This window comes from Ricinus communis, chromosome 4, assembly GCF_019578655.1.
Source record: "Ricinus communis isolate WT05 ecotype wild-type chromosome 4, ASM1957865v1, whole genome shotgun sequence".
In the NCBI taxonomy this organism is placed as follows: domain Eukaryota; kingdom Viridiplantae; phylum Streptophyta; class Magnoliopsida; order Malpighiales; family Euphorbiaceae; genus Ricinus; species Ricinus communis.
Genome location: NC_063259.1, coordinates 26,711,476 through 26,735,993, shown reverse-complemented (window position 1 = coordinate 26,735,993; position 24,518 = coordinate 26,711,476). Strand labels below are relative to the sequence as shown.

Genomic DNA, 24,518 nt, shown 5'->3' with positions numbered 1-24,518 from the left:
TCAGCCTTAGTGCTCAAAACAATATAGAAATCAGTACTATAAACATGTATAAACATGCACAACTAATTGCCATTTATCAAATGTCACCCAATTTTATCTAAGGCATGCAGGAACTTTGTGGCTTTTTCTTTTTTCTTTTTTTAGAAATAAATACTATGCGTTTTACTCTGTTAATATTTTATTATTAACATGTTAATGTAAATTTTTGACATAATCGTAAAATCTCCCACAATAAGTTCATTGGTAGATTAAATTCTCTTATAGTGGTGTTAGTTTTTTTATAATTTGACATCAATAATAATATAAACTATCAATAAAATGTATTTTTCTCGAGTCACATTTTGCAGAGACTCGAGAAATTCAGAATTCTGAGATTAAGGAATGGCTGGGTTTGTTATTTATTTTAGCAAGCAAAATATATAATGGAATCTAATCCATGCAAATCTGCTTTGCACGTTCCTAAAGCTATACTTTTAGTTATGATAAAAGTAATTAAGCATGAGAGAACTAATTAAATTACGTCTCAATCGCACCATTAATAAATAATTAACGTATCAGATTAAGTTTGATTCCTTAAACACTTTACCAGAAAAAGGTTCATCAAACTTTATAGATTTTTCGGGCGTAAAGTTGCACAGCAATCCCCTTTTGCCACCCCCACGGCGGCCACCCCATTCATTCAACCACGCACACAGGGCCGAATTAAAAAGAAAAAAGAGATTGAGCCAAGGAAATTGATGGTTTAAGTAGTTTAAGTAGCAGAGGTTAACTGATCCTTCTTTTGGTTAACTAACATGACTTTTTCTTTTATTAATATCTACTATAATCTTTAGAATTGATTTGATTGGAATAGAATAATAAAAAATAAAAAAATTTGACGATTTAAGAGCCAATTTCTTATATTATTCTATTTAATATAATAAATAAATGTTGAATTTTATAATTATATTTTATAATAAATAAATTATTTAATAGTAATATTTATTAATTTAAGAATAAAAGTAATTATAGTGAATATTTTTATAAATAAAGTATTATCAATGCTGTTTTTTATTTTAAAGAACATAATTTATATAATAAAAAATATTTTTTATCTTTTAATAAAAAGAAAGGATCTAATATCAAGCAGGATATTCGATCGGAACATTGTCAACTTGACAAAATTTACAAATTGAACGTGTCATCGTAATTGTTTTCTTTTATTATTTTTTTAAAACAAAATAATAGATGATTGGTATTGAAATTAAAAAAAAAAAGTATCTTTCCAATTTTGATTTTATTATATATTATTTTTTAAATTTTAAAAACTATATTCGTAAAAAGTAATATGGAATTATTGATTTTTTTAGAAAAATAAATTGGAAAAAACCAGTTTATAAAAATAAAATAAAAAAAATTCCTAAATCTGCTATTTTTTAAAATCCACGCTTCCAAATGCATGTGTTTTTGTCATTTTTAATTAAGAAAAGATGGACTATCACTAGGTTAGGACAACTGTGTCTTGCTGTATTTTGGAGGCTGTTGTCTTGGTCCTCGGCAACAATATGATCCCCTCTTTAGTCTTTTCCATTTTAGCCTTTTAACCCAACTCATGAAAAGGAATTCTCTTTTATGTTTTTAGCACACTTTTTTTTGTTCTCTTTCAAAAATCAAGTAGAGAAAGAAATAAATAAATGGGAGTGGTTATGGGATCTCTGTCTGCAATATTGAAGGGATTGAAAAGTTTAAATAGTGGGACATAGTAATGCTTGATGAGGCTCAACCTTGTACACAGAAGCCTGAATCATTCATGAACAGAAAAGCAACAACTTCGTTCATCACAGTATCTGTACTAATCGATCTTGCATATTACCCAATTGGAAATCCTTCTTCTCTTATATGGTTCCGTGTTCTCTTTTTCTTTTTGGATAAAGTTTGAATTTGTGTCCAAAAATCAAATATATCTAATATGAATTGTGTATTTATTAATAAAATTAATTTTATTGATGTTGATGTTAATTGATTTATTAATGTGTTATATGAAATAATGAATTGACAATGGTGAATATATAGATGCAACACCGGTAGAAGTAGAATTGTCGTGGTAGCAGCATCGTGAGGAAAAAAATAATAATTAAAGAAAAATAAATAAATAATATGAAAATAATTTTGTTATGTAAAAAGAAAATAAAGATAAAAAAATAAAAAATTTAATATTATTTTAATATATCAATGAAATTTAGATTGATTTAATTTTTAAATAAAAATTATGGGTTTAATTGTTGAAAGAAAAATAAAATTTTCAATCACTATTAACTTAATAAATTAATATTTAATAATTTACTAAAAATATCAATAAAATTTCTTAAAAATTAAAATACTACTTAAAAAGAGTCGACCGTATATATAAATATTAATAAGAATTAAAAAGCATTACTTGAATTGTTTTTCTTCCTTCCCCCTTCTTCTTTCGGTGAATGCACTTTTTAAGCCAAAATCAGGGATAACTAATTAAAATTCTTTTGATGACGCAGCTAGTGAGAGAGATTAGAGTATTATTAATCTTAATCTCTCCACCATTATTATCCCACCTCAAGATAAATGTTACCCAAAATAACAGAATGATGCAATCTTCGCATGCTCTGTAGAAACGTATTTAATCTTCTCACTTTAAATGATAACGTATTTATTTTTCTATAGAAAATCTGATAGATTTATTTATTTATATATTAAATTGATAAATAATTAATATATATTATTAAATTTTAAAATATAAAATATTTATATACACATATTATTTTAATTACAGTGTATATATACACAAAAAGATCTCTTATACAAATTTGATCCACCCACGAAACAGTCAAAGCTGTTTTTGTTTTTCTCTATTATTTTAACTTTCTAAAGAGTTTTTAGGTAAATTAAACCTAATACGCTTCGTCCATAAACGACGATTGGATGCATGTGTTATTTCAGTTTAGCCAAGTGAATTAAATAATGAAGGGGAAGAAAACAAAAAATAGAAAAGGAAAGGAAAGAAAAAGGGTATCTATCTGTTCATATAATGGGGATGAAAAGTTGCTTATCTCTGACCCCAAGATTAGAAGATCAAAAGAAAGAGGGTGACAGCCTCTTTGCATTTTAAGAATATATCCATGAAGATTATAGCTTGGTTTCTCAAGAAACACCTATTTTATTTCCTCCACTGTCCTCTCATATTATATGTTAATCTACAAAAACTGTTCGAATGTTTAGGATACACTGCACTGAAGGAAAGAAAACAGACTTTCTTTGACCTCAGCAAGAAAATAAATTATTCAAATTTTAATTTATAAGGAATGAGAAATTAATAGTGAATGATACAGAGTAAAAATATGGGATTAAATGGACGACCAACTCACAGGTATTGTTTTCAATTGGTGCAGCGGTACATGATTTTAAATTATATTTTCAGTGGTGAGAAAATTATTAATATTGTTTTCCTACATTCATTAAAAAATTCTAAGAAGCTATCAACCGTACAATAAGAATATTAAATATTTTAATCAATTTTTTTGCTATAATAATATTTAAATGTAAAATAATCCTTATAATTTTAAAAGATGAGAACAGTAATCATATGTCACTCCTGAGAATTAACATATTAATTTGATGATTTCGATTTGTGTTTATGAGAACGTTAATCATATGTCCTTCCTACCAGGGTTTCACCGTTTTAGTGGAAGAAATTCAAGATAGAGGCATGCAATGCAGTGGATGAAAAACAATATTAATTAATTAAATATATAGAGCTAGCTATTGAAGTGTGCGTTAGGTCAATGGTTAGGTTTGTAAGCCTTCTGGAAGTGGAATCCACTTATTGTGTTTGGAAAGACAAGGCCAGGCCAGGTCGATCTTTCAATCATTGATGCTCAAAGACAGGTAGGGTTTCTGCAAATTGCCTCGGAAGATAAACTTGTTAATTGTAACCAAGAAAAAGAAAAGGAAATGATAAAGTTGTTCATTATTTGCGGCTGGATTTTTTAATCATTTGAATCGTGAATTTCAGAATATTCTTTTATATCTTTTTCATGTATGTATACAAAATGATTTGATCGAGTACTCTGTTTTTATATTTGAGTACTATAATTTGTTGATGAAACTTAACTGTTTCTGAAGAAACTCCGACATGTGGACTACAATATTTATCCTTAATTAACACACCCAATTATATATATATATATATATATATTGATTGTTCTTTTAAGATAGAGTGATCAAAATGGCCAGAACATTGTATGGAGGCATATAAGAAAGGCTATTCATTACATCCCAGTTTCAACACATTTATTTTAGTCATTATAATATTTATCTATATATGATGACCTAAAACTTGATAGCTACATTCATTTTCTTGCCCCTTTGATTGTCTTTTGCCCCAGCAATGGGAATATTAACACTAACAAAATGGCAATAATTATTAACCTGCAACTTCAATAGAAAAATCAAGAAACATGAGAAGCCTCCGACTAGGGGAAAAGAATAATTAATTCCTTGTGTTTGCAAATTTGTCTTCTTTCCATCTTTTTAACCGATGCACATGTAATTGGCTAGCTACCAAGTTCAGCATGCTGAGTTAGAGTTACTATTTTGGGGTCAACACAGACAACAAATAACTATTCAGGATGACAAACTTCGAAGAACATTTTATTTAACAATAAAAAAAAGGGCCTGTTCATGATAAAATAAAATAAATAAAAGGCTTATTAATAGATGTTTTAATTAAGTTCGTCACTAAAAAAATTATAAGACTTCTGAAGAAATATTAAGAGTCTAATATAGATGATGAGTGTAGAGTAGAGTTAACTATTTCTGTTAGTGAAGAAGATTTAGTGGGAAGTGAAGTTCTTACCTATAAGTAAGCCAATTAATTTTGTGTAAAATGAAGTTCCAATCTCATTTATATAATTACTGATATATAATTTAATCCATCCCACTTATATGATTACTGATATAATTTGACCCTCAAAACCATGGAGTTTCGTACGCTTGTTTCCCTAACTTTCTCTTAGGTCTCTCATTGTAATCAAGAAGTGTCAAATTCTAGGGGTCTGAAATATCGAGAAAGACAAGAAAAATCATTGAAAAGGGCTGTGGAGGTAGCCACAAATATAAAGAGGATGTCGAAAGACAATGAAAGAGGTAATGTTGTTATAGGGAGTTGTCATTATTGGAGGATATATAAGAATTGAAGTGATGGGGAAGTGGACTTTGCAAGAGATCCAAAAACTGATACCAAGGAAATGAGCAAACTCTACGCACTAAAGACATTCTACTTTCCCTGTTCCATGCAAAAACTATCCAAACACTTGTATCATTTCACTTGTCTTACTCATGAACACTACTCATGATTCCCCAGATTCTTGCTTTCCATTGCGTAAAAGGAATTAAAAGGGATATCATTTTCTTACTTTTCTCCTATTTGAGATAAGAAGTTCTTTTCCATGTGTTATTCCCATATATATATATATATATCTTTTCCTAGCTTTTGTTTAGGAAAATGTATTATCTATTGTTACTTTTAATTTATTTCATACTTTGAATATATTACCATATGATGAGATCATCTGATTATTTTTACTAATAAAGAAAATATATGCTATATTATCATAGAATTCTCCACCATTATTTCCTTGATATATAAACGTTTTGAACAAAATAGTCATCATTTAAAGGTAATGATACATTTTCAGGGGACAATATATATTTGCGACGGTGTGTGAAATCACTGTTTGATTTGAAGTCTAACATATTTGCTTTCTAAAATTAAAGATTGTTTTCTTTAGAAAAAAAGTCTCGCAACTAATTGATATCAATTACGTTTTTCATTGAACATAATCTTCTTCTTTTTCTTTCATACGCCTAAATGCTTCATTGGGCTCTTTTTTTACAATCATTTAACAGGCCTATTTTGCTAAGGTAACATAAAGTTGGGCTATGAAATGGCCCAACTACTAAGCCCATAGACATTGCTTTAAGAACTAACGATTTCTATATTTCTCCACCACCAATATGGCAATATCCCTCGAAAGAGAAGTAAAGACCTTATAAATACACGTGTTAAATCACCGCGTTTATCGTATCCGGAATATCTACACTCTCCACGTGTCCCTTACTAACCGCCATTGCTTCCGGAACCCTTAAAAACCAGAATCTTCCTGTCTTTCAATTGGGAAAAGAACATAACAGAAAAAAAGATCTATACGAAACCCTAATCGTTTTTCCAGCGGTCAAAAGAACAAAGATGCTGAGACTAGTGTCGAAGAGACTTTTAGGCCAGGTATCGCCACGGCCTGTTCAGATCCTGCAACGTTGCTACCACGAGAATGTGATCGACCATTTTAACAACCCTAGAAACGTAGGATCGTTTGATAAGAATGATCCGGCGGTGGGGACTGGGCTGGTCGGTGCACCTGCATGTGGAGATGTAATGAAGCTGCAGATTAAGGTAGATGAGAAGACTGGGGAGATTGTGGATGCTCGCTTTAAGACGTTTGGTTGTGGTTCGGCGATTGCCTCCTCTTCTGTTGGTATGTCTTTTTCATTTTAGGGTTAGGGTTCCGTCATCGCAATTTAAATTAAATGAAAAATGTTGAATTTTGATGTCTGGTTAAGGCAAGATGTGATTTTCTTTTGCTGTTTTAATTGATATTTCTATATTGGAATGTAATTTATCTTGTATAATTTTTGGTCTTGTTTTCAGCTACTGAATGGGTGAAAGGGAAGCAAATGGAGGAAGTTTTAACTATTAAAAACACGTGAGTCCATAATTTATCTTAGGATTCCGATTTCTTATATTCGTGTGTTCTTGCAATCTGTTGGTAATTGCTTCAGTGATTGAAACTGTTTTAGCTGCAAACATATGCAAATCAATGGTTATGGTTTCTCCAACCTCCAATTCCCCTCTTAAGTCCTTTCACTGAAGCTAGAGCTTCCATCTAAAGGCTCTGTTACTTCACATCTCATGGATATCAGTTCATTAATTTGTGGAATGTTACATAAACGCACACACACATGAAAATCCTTAATTGCAATTTAGAGGATTTAGTTTACTTATCGACTTTCTTCTTGTTAAGTAGGACAGCATGAAGTGTAAAAATGAATAGATATCATATGAGAAACCAAATGGATTGTCATTATACAATTATTGGGTTTTGAAAGAGCTTGGAAGGCGAATAATGTTCATGTAGCCAGTCTTAGTCCTGCTAGGACAATACACTTATATGTGGAGTTTCTGGATTTTGTTGGGTTCCTGGATTGCGTGGCCAGTAGTCAAGTAGAAGTTTATGATGTGCAACTTATTCCAAGCCATGCAAGCATCAACCTTATAATTTAACTGCTAGACTCTTGCTTAAGTTATCTTTCTTATATTCTTGTGTATAAATTTCTAATGTGCATATATTTATTGGTTGCAGAGAGATTGCAAAGCATCTTTCACTTCCACCAGTGAAGCTCCATTGCAGCATGCTTGCTGAAGATGCCATCAAGGCAGCTGTGAAGGATTACCAGACAAAACGTGAAAAATTAAATGGCAGTTCTGATGCTGCATCTGCTGAACAAGCCGCAGAAGTGTGAATATGGTTACTGTGTATATGATGATGAAAACCTCAATGTTCAAAACAATAGTGTTATCATGTAGCTAAGAGAATGGATTACTCCCCACCTCAACTACCTCTGAGGTTTGGGTTCAGATCCTGCCCATGAAGGGTTTGTCGCTATATTTTGAATAAGATTCTCTTGTTTAAGTACGAATTCAGTTCGCGTTTTAAAGCATTTTAGACCTGGGTGGTTTGAATGGATGGGCAATGGTGCTGTGGGCTTGTAGGTCTGCTTGTTATTTTTAATTGTTGTGCCTATTAAATCATCGGCTCTAAGAAGCATCTCCAGTAGACCGCCAGCTCCTTGTATAGACTATAAAACATCTCCGAAAAAGATGAATTGCCTCTGATGTTTGCAGAGAGCTTGAGCTACATTTCTTGATGGCTTCAACTGCGTAGCAGATTCTTAAATTTCTAAATTTAAAGCAACGAAAAAAGTCGGGATGCATTCCTAACGCAGTAGTTCCCCGAGTCTTTGTCAAGTGCAATAAACACGCACAAAAATGTCCCTCTAATTCATCATTTACCAAGGCGGAGCGAAATAGGCTCCATTCTTCCCCATTGAATGGCGTGATTGTAACATGCAGAGTGGCGCGTGTTTATTAAGGCGACAAATCTAACAAAAGAAAATTATCATAATGACACAAATCATTTACTGCACACATCTTGGGGCTTTTAGTATCTGCTGCTACTATTTACAGTTCTCAAAAGCCAATCCTTATTTCCCTTCTTCCCTCTCCTCGGAGTCTCTGCTTTATGAAGGTCTGCATTTTCTTTCTCGCACTACACCCGTTCTTTATTTTTAGTTTTTCTTTCTTTTTGTCTTTTAAACTCCAGTTCAACTAAAAATTGGTCGTTTTCTCCACCTAACCCCCAACGTGTTTTCATTTTCTTTTGTCTAATCTGGGCTTTTTTGAAAAAAAAATTTCGTTTACTTGGTTCCTCTCGGGTTTTGCTTATCTTTTAAACTTGAAACTTGGGTTTTACTGTATATTGTATATTTTGGTCACAATTTGGTTGTGATCATTGACTGCGAGCAGTTTTTTTTAGGTTTGGACTTGGATGTAATAAATCCTTGCTTAAAAGTTCTTACCTTCTGTATTACCAAGTGGGCCTTGTCATATTGACAGATCTTTTAATTTTTTGGTTTAATTGCCCACTTCTTCTGATGGGATAGTAAATTTAATTAATAATACCATATAGCAGCGAATTTGTTGTTTCTTTTCGCTACTTTTTTGATTTGGTGTATAAAATACATTTAAGTTCTTTTTATGGGTACAGGACAAGTGACCCAACCAGACTCTGACCCAAAAATAGTTGGTTGCGGGTGTTATCCGTAGGTTAAGGAGCAGGTGGTGAGTTTTTGGCGATTTAATGATGGCTGGTTTAAAAGAGGACCCAGTTCTTGGAATTGACGATATAATAGAAACAAGTGAGGATGCGGAAGTTAGAGACAAATTGAGAGAGGAGGGTGGTCAAAGTGACCGAGAGATGTCTCCTGCTACTGGTAATTCAATTCACAGGTCTGGTTCTAGACCCCAGTTAGACCTGAGCAAGGCTGCAATTCAAGGGAATTCCGAAGAGAGGGATCCGACAATTCTTTTGCCTAATCAGTCTGATGACATATCTCATTTGGCTCTTGATATTGGAGGTATAATTGAGCTTTTGTGGCTGGTGTTTTTGGTCAGGTATCCTGATTTTTTGTGTGTATCAAGTCTGGTTTTTTCTAGTGGTTGTTGCTCTTGGTCTGCGAGCTTTATGTGTCATAGGCATGCATCAAGTTCTGTCTCTGATTCAACCTGCATCTTTATTTAAGATACTTGAATTCTTTCAATCTAGTTCATAATGCCTGGATTCCGTAATGATCGTTTAAATTTAGGAGCTTATTAAATTTATAGAGTCATACAATAAACTCTATATTTTGTGTGCTTTATCTCCCATCGAGTCTGAACTTTCTCTGCTCCCCTGTTGTTCATAATATTTATCCCTTCCTTCTTTTGTCAACTTTATTAAAGAGATACGATCTTTCAGCAAGATATCTATGATCGTTTATCTGCTGGCCCTGGTAGTGATCATCTAGGTGTAGGTGCTTTATAAATTTGGATGATGATATAATAAACTTCTCATTTCTTGCGTTGATATTGTTTCTATGGCCCTTTTGTTATAATGTTTGTCCCTTCCTTCTTCCATTGACTTTATTGAGGAGGTTTAATTGCTGAACTTGAAATGATCATCTAAATTTAGTTGCTTTATAAATTTAGATGATCATCTAATGTAGTCTTGATTTTTTTTGCGTATTTTATAGTTCACTGAAACGCATGCCCTATTCTTACATTTCTGACTCTGTTTCATCTGCTAAGATATTGTTTTTCTGCCCTTTCCTTTATAATGTTTGTCCCTTTCTTTGTTTATCAACTGTATTGAATAAATTTTAACAAGATTTCTGTGCTGGTAACTGCGGGACTCAGAAATGATCATCTAAATGTAGGTGCTTGATAAATCTAGATGATCATTTAATAAATTTTCAATGTTTTGGGTGCTAATATACTTCAGTGAAATGCGTGCGCTATTCTTGGATTCAGTCTTTGTTGTATTTTGCTACTTCTTTATAAGATAATGTTTGTTTGGCCTTTTATTCAGAATGTTTGTGCCTATTGGCTTTACCAACTTTATTGAAGAGGGGTAATATTTACCAAGATTTCTGTGATAGTATAACTCCTAGATACATTAATAATCATCTAAATTAGGTGCTTTATAAATTTAGATGATCATCTAATGAAGTATGTTTGATCTGCAAAGATATCGTTCTTCTGCCCGCGTTGTTTATGATATTTGCTCCTTCTTGTGTTTATCAAATTTATCGAGTAAGGATACTTCTTCTTTTCAAGATCTCTATGATGGTTTTAACTGCTAGACTTAGAAATGATCATCTAAATTTAGGTGCTTGATAAATTTAGATGATCATATAATAAACTCCTGATTTCTTAGGTGCTTTTATATTTCAGTGAAACACACGCTATTCTTGAGTTCATCTCTGTCATGATTTGCTACTTTCTTAAGATAATGATTTCCTGGCCCTCTTGTTCAGAATGTTTGTCTCTTTATTCTTTACCAACTTTAGTGAGAAGGGATTTTTTTTACCAAGATCTTTATGATAGTTTAACTGCTGGATTCAATAATGATCATATAATAAACTCCTGATTTCTTAGGTGCCTTATATTTCAGTGAAACACGCTCTATTCTCAAGTTCAATTTCTGTCACATTTTGCTAATTTCTTAGGATAATGATCTCCTGGCCCTCTTGTTCAGAATGTTTGTCCCATTATTCTTTAGCAACTTTAGTGAGAAAGGATATTTGTTGCCAAGATTCTTATGATGGTTTAACTGGTGGATTCGATAATGAGCATCTAAATTTAGGTTCTTTATAAATTCAGATGATTATCTACTTAAGGTGTTGATTTTTTATGTGCTTTGTAATCTACTGAATTATGCGTCTTATTCTATGTTTCATTTGCTAAGATACTGTTTTTTTTTTTTTTTGCTCCTCTATTTCATTATACCTTCTATTTTATATATTGTTATAATTTCAAGGAGGGATATGTTTACCAAGATATGTTTGATGTTTTAATTGCTGGACATGGTAATGATCCTCTAACTTTAGGTGCCTGATAAATTTAAATTTTACGTAATAAATTCTTGATTTTTATGTGCTTTATATTTTAGCGAAATGTGCTTGCTATTCTTAAGTTCAGTCTTTGTTTCACCCTGCTACTTATTTTTCTTTTATGATGATGCTTTTGTATTTTGTAGCCCGCATGTTTAGAATATTTGTCCCTTTCTTTACCAACTTCTATTAAGGATGGATTTTTTCAATAGGATCTCTGTCACAGTTTAACTGTTGGATTCAGAAAGATCATCTATATTTGGGTGCTTTATGAATTTAGATGATTGTCTAGTAAAGTCTGTATTTCTTTTGAGCTTTATATATTTCACTAATGTTCTATACTCGGAAGTACTATCTCTGGTTTGTCATGATATGTGATTTAAGATACTGTTTTTTCTAGCGCTCTTGGTCATAATGTTTGTCCCTTCTTTCTTTCATCAATTTTATTGAGGTGTGATATCTTTTACCAAGAATTCTATGATGGTTTAATTGTGGACTTATAAATTTAGGCGGCTTTTGTAATTACTTCATTTGGCATTGACCTATCTGAGTCAATAATTAGATTGCTTATGTAATTTTGATAGATAATAGATGCCTAGTTCTCTCAATATTTTTTCCCTTTTAAAAGTTGGTATAAGCAAGTTAAATTTAAGATAATCTTATGGTTCATCTGCAGGATCTTTAATCAAGTTGGTCTATTTTTCAAGACATGAAGATCGATCAATAAATGATAAAAGAAAGAAAACAGTTAAGGAGAGATTAGGTATTTCTAATGGTAATAGGAGAAGTTACCCTGTTCTTGGTGGGAGGCTACATTTTGTGAAGTTTGAGACGAGCAAGATTAATGAGTGCTTAGACTTCATTTCTTCCAAGCAGCTTCACCGTGGAGGTTTACACTTGCTATTATTTTATCTTTCTTTCACTCGATTTCTTATATCATCACTAGTGCACTGAATTAGTTTGATCTATGTCTTGATTATGTTTGAGCGGCCAGCTTATTTCATTACCTTTCTTTTGCTTTTCCACCTTCTCTTGTCAAGTCTGGTAATTTCTTGTGGATAGGAATTGATTCACATGGTTGGCTTTTTGAGGCTCCAGTCAATGACAATGCTATAATCAAGGTAAACTTTTCATGATGTAACATAAATAGGGCCTAATATTGCTTCTTGTTCAAATCCCAGCTTCATCTGTGGAAACTGAATAGTCAAGACTCGAACAATCTTGTTTTGCTTTTATGTTTCTATCCTTATAATCTCACCATATACTTCTATTAATAAGTAGATTTTCTGAGAAGGCCACAGGTGGTGGGGCATACAAGTTTGCGGACCTTTTCAAAGAGAGGCTTGGTGTTAGTTTGGACAAAGAGGATGAGATGGACTGCCTTGTGGCAGGAGCAAATTTCTTGCTTAAGGTGGAATTCTTATGCTTAATTAAATCTAATTTATTTACCATTACTTCGATTTATGAATATTTTGTCACGATTGTGGCTATTATTTCATGTGAATGACATTTTCTTTTCATCAATCCTCTGATCTTTTTGAATGAATGGTTAGTCTAGTACATTAGTTTGAACTTGGTTTCTGGTATTCGTTATTTGGTGGTGTTACAGTATATTCTAATTGGAGATGCAAACAGGTTTTGGTTCTTGCTTTTTTTTTTTTTTTATCTTCATGCACCTGATTTGTGGAAATTGTTCAAATTTTCACTTTTTTCTCATTAATATAATAGAATAGGCTTTGATTGCAGTTAATCAATTACCAGAAGTACTGAAGTAGTTAGACACCAACCTCATACTGTGTGATGAAGTAATGGTTTTTATTTGTTTCCCAGCAGCATGATTTATCTTTGTTATGTTGTGAGTTCTTGAACTTGATTTAGTAGCCATAATTTCGATCATGGGTAGAGGTGGACATGCATTTGTAAGTACTTTATTGCAGCTCTGTTATTTTTGAATTTAGTAACCTCTGTTGCTCTCTCAACAAAATTTTTTGAATAGGCTATTCGCCATGAGGCTTTCACGCACATGGAAGGTCAGAAAGAGTTCGTTCAGATTGACCATAATGATTTATTCCCTTATCTTCTTGTTAACATTGGATCTGGTGTTAGTATGATCAAGGTACACCTATCTTGTTTTGTCAGATTGTTAGTTTCTCTGTGCTTGAGCTACATATGAACTCATGATCTTATAGTTATGCTTTTCATTGGAATAGGTTGATGGGGATGGAAAGTTTGAGCGCGTTAGTGGGACAAACGTTGGTGGTGGTACTTACTGGGGATTGGGAAGGCTGTTAACCAAATGCAAGAGGTTATTATCACATCTTAGCTATTCCAATATGTTATCTGTAAATAATATGGTTAAGTTGTAACTTCATTCATCTTCATTTTAGTTTTGATGAGTTGCTAGAGCTGAGTCAAAGAGGAGATAATAGGACTATTGACATGCTCGTTGGTGATATTTATGGTGGTATGGATTATAATAAGGTATAACAGAAATGCTGTATTTATTTCTCTTACTAAAGCGGCAATAGCAGGCAGTGGAACTGCAAGAGGCATTATTATTATTATTATTATAAATTAGCGTCAAAATCCTTATTTAATACTATGTCTTATTGTGACAATCCATCTCGTGATTAAATCATCATAGATTGGTCTCTCGGCATCAACCATTGCTTCTAGTTTTGGCAAAACTATTTCTGAAAAGAAGGAACTTGAAGACTACAGACCAGAGGATATTTCCTTGTCCCTTCTGCGAATGATTTCATATAATATTGGACAGGTGAGTTGCAAAAATTACTTTACTTAGTAATCCTTCCATTTGATGATTGCTCTTTGAAGACATGATTATGTAAGAAGACAGGGCTGTGCAAAAAAGGTCATATACTTGGTTTTCTAGTGTTTGGTTGCTTTATCTTCTAAATCACCGTTATTTTCTTCAAAGTATTTTTCAACATTCCATTGATGATAGTAAAACTTGTTAACACAAAAGTAACAAGCATGAAGCTTTTGGCACATGGAGCAATTTGTTTGTTGGTAGCAAGGGTAGGCTTGAAGTCTTGTCGACTTCAAAGTTCAGGCTGTTCAGCATACATCCATCCTATAGCCGTCTCTATGTATGACTTTGTGATCACTTGTTTTTGCATATTGCTAATTAGTGAATTTGCTTTGATTTCCCATGTTAAACTAATAGAGATGTTTGCGATTTATATAGATTATATTCAGATATGAGGGATCTTGAAATCTCTATGTTTGACTTTAACTTGATGAACAATCATTTGGCAAAATCATGTCCAATAAATTATCATACAATTGATATGATGTGCTAGCATCTCTGTTATCTGTTCCACTCTGCAGATTTCCTACTTGAATGCGCTTAGATTTGGGCTTAAGCGCATCTTCTTTGGAGGTTTTTTTATAAGAGGCCATGCTTATACCATGGATACAATTTCCTTTGCTGTTCATTTCTGGTAAGTGTTAAATTTTCAAGTAGTGAACTTTCTCTACCTGAGCTGGCTGAGAATTTTATATTGTTTATTAAATGGTTTTAGCTCCCTAGCCTTTTAGTGCATGAAGTATGATCAACCTATACTATCATTACCAAGTCTAAGGAGATGTTAAGTTTTATAGTTCTTGTCTAGGTCAAAGGGAGAGGCACAAGCAATGTTTTTGCGGCATGAAGGCTTTCTGGGTGCGTTAGGAGCATTTATGAGCTATGAAAAGCATGGTCTGGATGATTTGATGGTTCATCAGTTGGTTGAAAGGTTTCCGATGGGTGCCCCATATACTGGTGGAAAGATTCATGGGCCTCCACTTGGAGACTTGAATGAGAAGGCAAGTGCAATAGAGTTGGAAAAATATGATCTGGATTGCCAACTCTCTTGAATTGATGGGTCTGGGCAGAAACAAAAAAGAACCTGAAAATTGATTTAGAAACAAAAAGAATGCGGTTGCACAATCATTTCTCAAAAAGAAACCATATTGAACCAAAATTATCTTATAAAATCCATGTTTAACCAAATTGAACAAAAATGCATCTAAAATAGATGATTTAAAAATACTTTTATGAACTTTTTCACATTTTAACCAGAAGCTATTATTTATATGCCTATGTTATATATGTTGATACTGATGCACATAAATAACTAAAGTTCCTATTATTTGAAACCTCAAAACTGTTAGTATAGGCACTTTCCACACCAGGTTTCTACTTTGACAAAGTTCTGAGATAAATATCGGGGTTAACAAATTTGTATGGGATTGTATTTGTGTATACATGAATGTGGTGCGAAGATATTGGAGTGGGTAAAACATCTGTTGCTACCAGTACCATTACATGTTAACTATATATTCTTTGTAAAATGTGGACAATTTTGGGTCTATGATCCTGATATTCTAAATGGGATAGACATAAAAAGACCCTACTGTTTATGGCATCTTTTGTTGCTCCTGATCCGCACAAATGAAAGTTGGAAAAGTAATTCCACTATGTTGATTCTCTGGAGCTAGTTACCCCTTTATTCTAAACATTTCAGATGTCACCAAGGAATAGATTCTTCAATATTGCAATTCAACTTGATATCTATTAAACCTTCCAGCCAACAGATGCCTGCCCTTAGAATCTTTGAAATTAATTTATGTAATTGGAAGTATGGTAAGACGAGACAGTGTCACACCCAATGGCAGGCTAACTTATCTATTCAACGGTATTACCGAAACATCCCCTGCATGTAGGCCGTCTTAATATGGATTATTAGTTCAGAGTATAGAGCCTGCAATTGTCTCCCTTTTTATCTTGCCAGCTACTCAGAACAGCATGACCACTCTTCATCCTATCTGAGTTACAGTTTGACACTAGTCATAAGTTCCTTATATGTAAAGATCTTGACCAAAATCCTCATGGTGTCTCTTTCTCCTATATTTGTAATTCTATATAGATTAGGAAGTAAAAAAAAAAAAAAACATCATTTTGGATGACCAATTGAAGTTTTCTATTTCTTCTGTTTTAGCATTGGATACATTTGTTCTTTCAGGAATAGTTTTTGTTTATAGTGCTTGAGAGCATCAGAATTCATATGTAATTTACTGTTGATTCAAATGCAGATTTCGTGGATGGAAAAGTTTGTTCTGAAAGGAACTGAGATCACTGCTCCTGTACCTATGGCTCCACCTGGAACCACTGGACTTGGTGGCTTTGAGGTTCCTTCATCCAAAGGTGGTACGCTGCGCTCTGATGCAAGTGCATTAAACATCGGCGTTCTCCATCTTGTACCTACCTTGGACGTGTTTCCTCTATTGGTGGACCCTAAAATGTATGTGGACCTTCATGCTGGTTTTATCAACTGCTCTATGTAGCTTATTCACTGCATTATTCCCCTCATGCTACTCCTGAATGTCCTATTCAATCTTTCATTATTACCCATGGTATTTATTTGTTTCTCATTTATGTGTTGCATCTAATATATACTGACAGGTACGAGCCAAACACTATTGATCTCTCAGATCACAACGAATTAGAGTAAGTATATTCTGACAGTTTTCTGCATGGTTTATAATTAGCGGATAAATAACTGCTATCTCAGTCAGTATTCCCTTATACCGTATCTATGGTCGGTAGGTTTCTAAGTGTATCTTTGTGAACTAATATAGGTACTGGTTCACTGTGCTGTCTGAGCATCTGCCAGATCTCGTTGATAAGGTACAATAAATGTTGTCGCAATAATGTTGTCATCGAAAATCCTCCTCTCTTTCTCTCTCTCTCTCTCTCTCTCACACCCCACAACCATCCGTATGCTGTGTCACAAAGACGTGGCTATATGGGCACAGACATGCAGATAACAAGTTTTCCCAACCATTTAACTACCTATGCAGAGACCTAAATATTCTTGAAGAGTTTTAAGTCTTTGTTGTCCTATCTAACACTAGCTATAGAATATTAGCTTGATGAGGTCGAATCTTGGTAATGGAATTCTAGAGGTAGAAATATCTTGGCGTTTTTCTGTTGGGTCATTTCTTTGATACCTCACCTGCAATCTTTTTGTTGAAAGCTCTCCCTTTGTTTGTTTTTGAGAATTTAGAAATATATAAAGCTGGACTCTGGCTGCTTTCAAGTTGCACTCTAAGAATTTAGTATGATTTATTAGGCGGTGGCAAGTGAGGGCGGAACAGATGATGCTAAAAGAAGGGGTGATGCTTTTGCTCGTGCATTTTCTGCTCACTTGGCAAGGTACTCCTGCCAGCTGTTATATTTTACATATTTACCTTATCATTTGCACCTCTTAAATAGTAACTGGTTATAGGAGGATGATAAAATGGGCGATTAGATTATTTATGATTATTGTACCATCTGTTGGAAGATTTGCTGCCCATCTCGCCATGTTCTGCAAATATGGCATGTCGATATAGATGGTTAATGATAAAGTAATAGGTAACTTGTACTGTATCTCCTCAAATATTCTGCACATCTGTTCCATTCCTTCTAGATGTTCAAATATTATTTTGATCATCTATTCATCAAGAATGTGGTAGATGTTACACAGTTTAAATTAAGCATGTTGAGTGCCAGTGCAGCTTATACTGAATATCCTAACCGGCATGGACTTGCTTTTGCATTTTATTTTCTTGTTGCCAATTTAAAATCATTTACATAGGTTGATGGAGGAGCCTGCTGCATACGGGAAGCTAGGTTTGGCCAATCTATTGGAACTAAGAGAAGAGTGCCTAAGAGAGTTCCATTTTGTTGATGCTTATAGAAGCATAAAACAGAGGTAATCACAGTTCTTCACGAGCCTCCTGTAATCACTTTTTGAATCTAGTTTGTGTCTAATTTCTTCTGAATTCATTTTTTTGTTTCACTTTCCATATTTTTTGCACTATGTTCAAGCCAAAAAAAAAAGAAAAGAACAGTTCATGTCTAACATGAATGGCAGATGCATGTAGGGCACTCAGTTGAATGCCTGTATTGATTCCTTAAGATAAGAAATTGTGAAATTATTAGTAGTGCGTTAGCATATGAGCATAAAATGTATGACCTTTTTAACTTGGTTTCTCTTGGTCCCTTCGTCTATTTCTGGTTTTTTAACAGGGAAAATGAGGCATCACTAGCTGTATTGCCCGACTTGTTGGTGGAGCTTGATAGTATGACAGAGGTATGCGTAATTGTGATGTTTTCCTTCTAACTTGCCCCCCCTATCTATGCGGATTGAGTATTCTAATTCAATAGCATGAATGTAAATCTTGTAATCATCATCTGCCTAAAATCTCAATGAATATCTTGCATGTAAAGGAAGGAGTTGTCTTGATGAATAAAATAATTATAAAGATGGATAAGAGAGTCTTTGAGCCATCTTTCTACCAAAAAAGCTGCTGCTTTTTCTGGTTACTGTACTAATCACCTGAGTCCTCTTCGTTTTGCAGGAGACAAGGTTGCTCACCTTAATTGAGGGCGTCTTAGCTGCAAACATATTTGATTGGGGCTCTCGTGCCTGTGTGGATCTGTATCACAAAGGAACAATTATTGAGATTTATAGAATGAGTCGTAATAAAATGCAAAGACCTTGGCGAGTAGGTGGACGCCAAATGCATAACTTCATTTGGAGAATTTGTGGCTTGCATTTTGTGTTGATGTAGATTTTCTGTTTGACCTTATATGCAGGTGGATGATTTTGATGTATTTAAAGAGAGAATGCTGGGTGCTGGAGATAAGAAGCCCCACCCACATAAGAGAGCTTTACTCTTTGTGGACAACTCTGGTGCTGATGTTGTCCTGGGGATGCTTCCCCTAGCACGGGAACTCCTCCGACGTGGCACTGAGGTGAGTGGCTTTTTCTGTGCTGCTAGCAAAAAGCTTTTAACTGGTTAGCCCAATTCATCATTTACAAGTTTCAAGATAGTCCATTTTATGAGGATTTGGATGATCTTTTATGCTCAAACTTTCATGTTGAGATGAATCTTTTCTTTGTACTAAGAAATGTAATAAATATATTATTGGCAATGACGTGGTTTTTGCAGGTTGTTTTGATTGCAAACTCCCTTCCAGCACTAAACGATGTGACTGCTATGGAGCTACCTGATATCATTGCTGAGGCTGCAAAGGTTTGATTCTTTTCATCTCATTCTCAACTGTGTTTTACGCTCTGTTTGGTCGGATAGTGAAACTGAATATGGAGTTTATGGAAGATTGGGTGACAAAGAAGATGGAAATTTGTTGCGATCTCTTCTGTATCAGTTTTGGACTTCTAAAAACTTAATACTGGAAGTGCCATTGCACTTGGAATATTTATGATATCGATGCCATAAGTGGAAGCAAAGGAACTGATTCTTGTGTTTCACAGCATTGTGACATTCTTCGCAAAGCTGCTGAAGCAGGAGGCCTCATTGTGGATGCGATGATCAATACTTCAGATGGTTCAAAAGAGAATTGCTCCTCAGTTCCCTTGATGGTTGTCGAGAATGGTTGTGGAAGTCCATGCATAGATTTGAGACAGGTCAGCTCTGAGCTTGCCGCTGCTGCAAAAGATGCTGATTTGGTATGATACTGGTTCCAATTTTCTAGTCTTGTTGAACCATTGATTTTCGAGTTTATATATTAAATTATAGATTCGTTTTCTTTGATCCCTAATTGGGTTTTCTCCTGCTTAACCAGAAAACTGTTGCAAACATAAATTTATTTACCTAGGAGAGAAAACATGTATATGTAATCATATCTTGGACTGTGTTGGTCAGATCATCTTGGAAGGGATGGGCAGAGCTCTCCACACCAATTTCAATGCTGGGTTTACATGCGATGCTTTGAAGGTAACACTACATTTTCCTTTTCCTTTTTTTTTTTTCTTTCCATTTTATACTTTTGCCACCCGGCTGAAAGGTCTCTTACGATATTAAAGTTGAATATTAGCTCTTTCTTTTGTAAAATTTATTTTTTCATTTAGGGCGAGCGTCGATGGAACCGCCAAGTTATTGTTTGACCCTTACTATAGCTAGGTTTAGTTGAAACTTAAATACAAAGACCTCTCAGTATATGAGGCTTCATGATTACAAGTTTCCGACCAATCTGAGAAATAAACTGGACCGCGTCCTGCAGATGTTGATGTGATCACATGGCCATTGTGAGTGTTTAACAAATGTGCTTTGTTTTGCAGCTGGCAATGGTGAAAAATCAGAGATTGGCAGAAAAATTGGTCAGAGGAAACATATATGATTGCGTCTGCAGATATGAACCAGCTAGTTGAGAGCTTCCATTTAAGTTATCCTTCTCCAGTGTATCATCATTTTAACCTGTGCTAGGCAACTGTTGTTCAGAAACATAGAAAACACGACCGTGAAGATTGACACGCGGGTCTCATCTTAGCCTGGTTGGAGGTCAGCCCCTTGAAGAGACTGATGAGTTCAATCCTATCACTATCAGTAGGAAGGCAAAATAAATAAAAGGAAAAACAGGAAATTCAGTAGTTTTTAACTCTTTCATTTGGTTATAAAAATATAGCATACCCTGTTAAACTAGTCAATATAGATTGCGGCAATGTTGCACCTTGACGAAGGTGTGAGCGACTCTACTCTTGAACTGGCACTGTAAAAACGACGGAAGCTGGACTCTACTCTTTACCACCCCCTATGAGACGAGGGATTAATTCAGTCTCCAACTCCAAATATCTCAACTTTTATTCTTCTCTGATCGTTTCCTCTTGTTCCCTGAAAGATAACTTGAAAATGTGAGATTTTTATAGAGCTTTGCATATTCCACCCAATCAGAGATGACAGGAGTTCGTGTAAATCATTAATAGGAAGAATATAGTTGACTACGTAATAAAAATAAACAAATAATAAAAGCAGTTGAGGATCCTAGCATTAATGGTTCGGCGAGAATTGAATCGAGTAACTATTAAGTTAATGAGGAAAATGACTCAACTATTTTTTTTTCTAATGAATTTACTTAATTTAAATACATTAATTATCTCTTTTCTTTAATAAGGATAGAATTGAAAAAAAAAAAAAAAAAAAAAGAATCTAAGTTATAACGAAATCCTAAAAACGTCATTTATTTTGTGCATGGATGGAAGGTAATTTAGAAACGTCAATTATCTTGTGCATGGATGGAAGATAATTTAAGAAAAAGGATTATATTTTGCTAATAAAATTTTTTAGGAGGGAAGGAAATTGAAAGAGGATTTTCTTTTTTCTTTTTCTTGTAAAAGTTGAGCTGTAAAAAGTTTCAATTCATGAATTAAATTAAAATCTAATTAATTATTTTTTTTATCTCTATTATTATAATAAAAAAATTCAAATTAATTAATTTTCTTTTTTTCTTCTTTAATAATTTTTTTTGGTGATTATTTTTGTGCAATTAGATACACAGTAACTTTAAAAAAAAGTTTCCTTTTTGTCCTTCAACTTTCTTTCCTTTTTTTTAAAATACCTTCCTCTCCTCTTTTCATCCTCATGCACAGTGTTAAAAAGGAATTGAAAAAACATATTAAAAATAAACGAGACTAATATAAAAAAATGAGGTTCAACTTGATACTCAAATTTTATGATCAGGCTTTGATTCTTTTACCTTTTAGATTAATTTAGTTCAAAATATTGCCATCTTGGCTTAAATTAGCTCTTAAATGAAAAAGAGAGGGTCATTTTTCTTGAAGAAATTAAAAAAGTAATTAGGAAAGATAATTCTTTAAGAAAACTATGTTATAATTTAAAAATAATCTTTATACATAATTAAAAAGATAACAAAATATCGTTGGATTCAATTTAATAACTAAATTTGATTTTTAGATAAACATTAAATTTTTATTTGTTATAAATGTCAGTCAAAGCCATTAATGACACCAAATCAGTCTATTATGGAGCGTGAGTTATAGATGGGATGATTTCAACAAAATGGTTAAGGTTTTGAATTAAATTAGTCCAAAGGTCAGAAAGGTTCAAAATTATACCTTACTGCAAAGCTGGGAAGCCAAATCGAACCTTATTCCAATTTAAAATGATGCCGAGGAGTCCTATTAAGGAAACGTTTAGTTTAGCAATTAGCCGTGTTCCTCGTCTTTTATGCTTCCCTCCACCGAACTTAACGGCACCGACAGCAAAAAGTATCTGATCATGAGCTACTCATCAACCTATCTGCGGCTGCTCTCTTTCACAAAGCAGCTAACCTCTCATGTCAACCGAGGCCTTCACCATGACGCCCTCACTCTCTTCTATCACATGCAAACATCTCTTGCTCTCTCTCTCGACCCTTATGTCTTCCCTCTCGTTCTTAAGTCGTGCTCCGCCGTTCTTTGCCCTCAACTGGGCACTTCCGTTCATGCTCACATTGTCAAAATGGGTTTCCTTTCGAACCCATTTGTGGCCAGCGCTCTCGTGGATATGTATGGCAAATGCGCGTGCATCTTCTCAGCGCGTAAGTTGTTTGATGAAATTCCTCAAAGAAATGTTGTTGTGTGGAATGCTATGATTTCACTTTACACACATTCGAATCGTGTTCGCGATGCTTTAGATATGTTCGATGCAATGGAAATCGAGCCTAATGTGTCTACTTTTAATGCACTAATATATGGTCTATCTGGCGTTAAGGACGGGTCGATAAAGGCCATTGCCTTTTATTGGAAAATGAGACAGTTGGGTCTGAAACCAAATTTAATTACGCTTCTCGCTTTGTTACCTGCTTGTGTAGGTATAGCAGCTTTGAATTTGATTAGAGAAATCCACGGATATTCAATAAGGAATGATATTGATCGGCATCCCCAATTGGGAAGTGGCCTTCTAGATGCGTATGGAAGGTGTGGATGCCTTATTAATGCGAGTAATGTGTTTTGTGGTATGAAAGAAAGGGATGTAGTTGCATGGAGTAGCTTGATATCAGCATATGCACTTCACGGGGAAGCCAAAAATGCACTTGAAATATTTCGCCAAATGGAATTGGCGAAAGTTCAGCCTGATGACATTACATTTCTAGCAGTTCTGAAAGCTTGTAGTCATGCAGGATTAGCTGACGAGGCATTGGATTACTTCACAAAAATGCAAGAGGGTTACAGACTGCAAGCAGTCAGTGATCATTATTCTTGCTTGGTTGATGTTTTGAGTAGAGCTGGGAGGTTATATGAGGCATATAAGGTCATTCAGGAAATGCCGGTGAAGGTGACTGCGAAAGCCTGGGGTGCCCTTCTTGGGGCATGTAGAACTTATGGAGAAATAGAGTTGGCTGAGATTGTAGGAAGAGCTTTGTTTGAAATAGAACCTGATAATCCTGCTAATTATGTATTGTTGGCTAGAATATATGCGAGCGTAGGGAGATATGACGAAGCTCAGAGAATAAGAAGAGAAATGAAAGAGAGGGGAGTAAAAGTATCTCCAGGTAGTAGTTGGGTGGTATAAAGACTCGCCAAGAGCCACCATGCGATTCCGGCTTTCCAATGAGAGGAGTTGGTTCAGAAGGATAAACATGTGCAGCACATAGCCCTTCACACCTTTTTCAAAGCTTCCATTTTTTCCTCTTATAACAGACAAATGGTGAAACCGTCAGCTTGATGATCCTAGTTTAATGGTAGACGAAATTTGTGTACCCTTTTGGTACTAACAGCCTTATGGTCAAATGATAGCACATTGAAGGCTCAAGAGACTTACGAAAGGTCGACTGCCAATGAGAAGGCGAACTCACTTTCTATGCCAGCAGCAGAGACTCGAGCCCCTGGGGATATCCATTGCCCTCTAAATTCGGCGGTGTGCTTTTGTTTAGAATTCTACTTAATTGGTTCTCTTGTTTATTCCTACTAATTTACGATCTCTTTTGGCGGATGGAATGATATTAAAAAGGTCTTACGTTAGTCGTCGACTTAAATGCCTTGCCCTTTTTGAGACCTTGCTATCGGCGTGGATTTTTATCTTCCATGTGTACTTTTCTAGTAAGACAAAGCGTGAGGGCATTTGGTCTAGTGGTATGATTCTCGCTTTGGGTGCGAGAGGTCACGAGTTCGATTCTCGGAATGCCCCTATAATTCGTTCATTTTATTTTGAACTCAGAAACTATCCGTCTGCTTGAATGTAGTAGAAGGAAAGGCCCACCGGGCCAAGTCCTAAATGTTTCAATTATCAAGATGAGTGGTATTTATTTTGTCTGCAACCTACCCACTACCTGTGAGAGTGGGGTCAATATGTCCGGAAGCCGTTGTGCTTTCTGCTCCTCCATACCCGTATGTATATTTTGATGCCTTTCATTTTATCAAAAAGGTGACATGCCATTCTTTTCTTAA

General features: G+C 34.4%; 3 protein-coding genes and 1 non-coding gene across 5 annotated transcripts; all 4 read left to right on the top strand.

Moving 5' to 3' along the window:
- Positions 1-6,153: 6,153 nt before the first annotated feature.
- LOC8288997 (iron-sulfur cluster assembly protein 1) lies at positions 6,154-7,770 on the top strand. Its single transcript, XM_002511344.4, has 3 exons — positions 6,154-6,548; positions 6,722-6,776; positions 7,434-7,770. Exons 1-3 carry the CDS (start codon positions 6,263-6,265, stop codon positions 7,591-7,593), a joined length of 501 nt encoding a protein of 166 aa, XP_002511390.1. The 5' UTR covers positions 6,154-6,262; the 3' UTR covers positions 7,594-7,770.
- Positions 7,771-7,919: 149 nt separating this feature from the next.
- Positions 7,920-20,930, top strand: LOC8288998 (pantothenate kinase 2). 2 transcript variants are annotated; one of them, XM_048373079.1, is made up of 23 exons: positions 7,920-8,378; positions 8,957-9,267; positions 11,957-12,169; positions 12,343-12,401; positions 12,575-12,691; positions 13,277-13,396; positions 13,491-13,585; positions 13,668-13,761; positions 13,925-14,056; positions 14,632-14,744; positions 14,916-15,108; positions 16,378-16,586; positions 16,748-16,792; positions 16,924-16,972; positions 17,418-17,500; positions 17,925-18,041; positions 18,359-18,422; positions 18,691-18,837; positions 18,929-19,087; positions 19,285-19,368; positions 19,608-19,802; positions 19,999-20,070; positions 20,415-20,930. In XM_048373079.1, exons 2-23 carry the CDS (start codon positions 8,991-8,993, stop codon positions 20,502-20,504), a joined length of 2,727 nt encoding a protein of 908 aa, XP_048229036.1. In that variant the 5' UTR covers positions 7,920-8,378; positions 8,957-8,990; the 3' UTR covers positions 20,505-20,930. The 2 variants fall into 2 exon arrangements, with proteins under 2 accessions (XP_048229036.1, XP_002511391.2); XM_002511345.4 differs by having other exon boundaries at positions 8,898-9,267.
- Positions 20,931-22,101: 1,171 nt separating this feature from the next.
- On the top strand, positions 22,102-24,518 carry LOC8288999 (putative pentatricopeptide repeat-containing protein At1g03510). The gene has a single exon (XM_002511346.4). It carries the CDS (start codon positions 22,318-22,320, stop codon positions 23,641-23,643), a length of 1,326 nt encoding a protein of 441 aa, XP_002511392.1. The 5' UTR covers positions 22,102-22,317; the 3' UTR covers positions 23,644-24,518.
- On the top strand, positions 24,187-24,258 carry TRNAP-UGG. Its single transcript has one exon. It is a non-coding gene; the product is annotated as a tRNA-Pro (tRNA).

Excerpts from the sequence above, each read along its gene's own strand:
- LOC8288999 (XM_002511346.4), top strand. The coding sequence starts at position 22,318 with ATGCTTCCCTCCACCGAACTTAACGGCACCGACAGCAAAAAGTATCTG.
- LOC8288997 (XM_002511344.4), top strand. The coding sequence starts at position 6,263 with ATGCTGAGACTAGTGTCGAAGAGACTTTTAGGCCAGGTATCGCCACGG. Across the intron at positions 6,549-6,721 it reads GATTGCCTCCTCTTCTGTTG|CTACTGAATGGGTGAAAGGG; the intron begins GTATGTCTTTTT and ends TCTTGTTTTCAG. Across the intron at positions 6,777-7,433 it reads GTTTTAACTATTAAAAACAC|AGAGATTGCAAAGCATCTTT; the intron begins GTGAGTCCATAA and ends TATTGGTTGCAG.
- LOC8288998 (XM_048373079.1), top strand. The coding sequence starts at position 8,991 with ATGATGGCTGGTTTAAAAGAGGACCCAGTTCTTGGAATTGACGATATA. Across the intron at positions 13,586-13,667 it reads CTGTTAACCAAATGCAAGAG|TTTTGATGAGTTGCTAGAGC; the intron begins GTTATTATCACA and ends TCTTCATTTTAG. Across the intron at positions 13,762-13,924 it reads GTGGTATGGATTATAATAAG|ATTGGTCTCTCGGCATCAAC; the intron begins GTATAACAGAAA and ends AAATCATCATAG.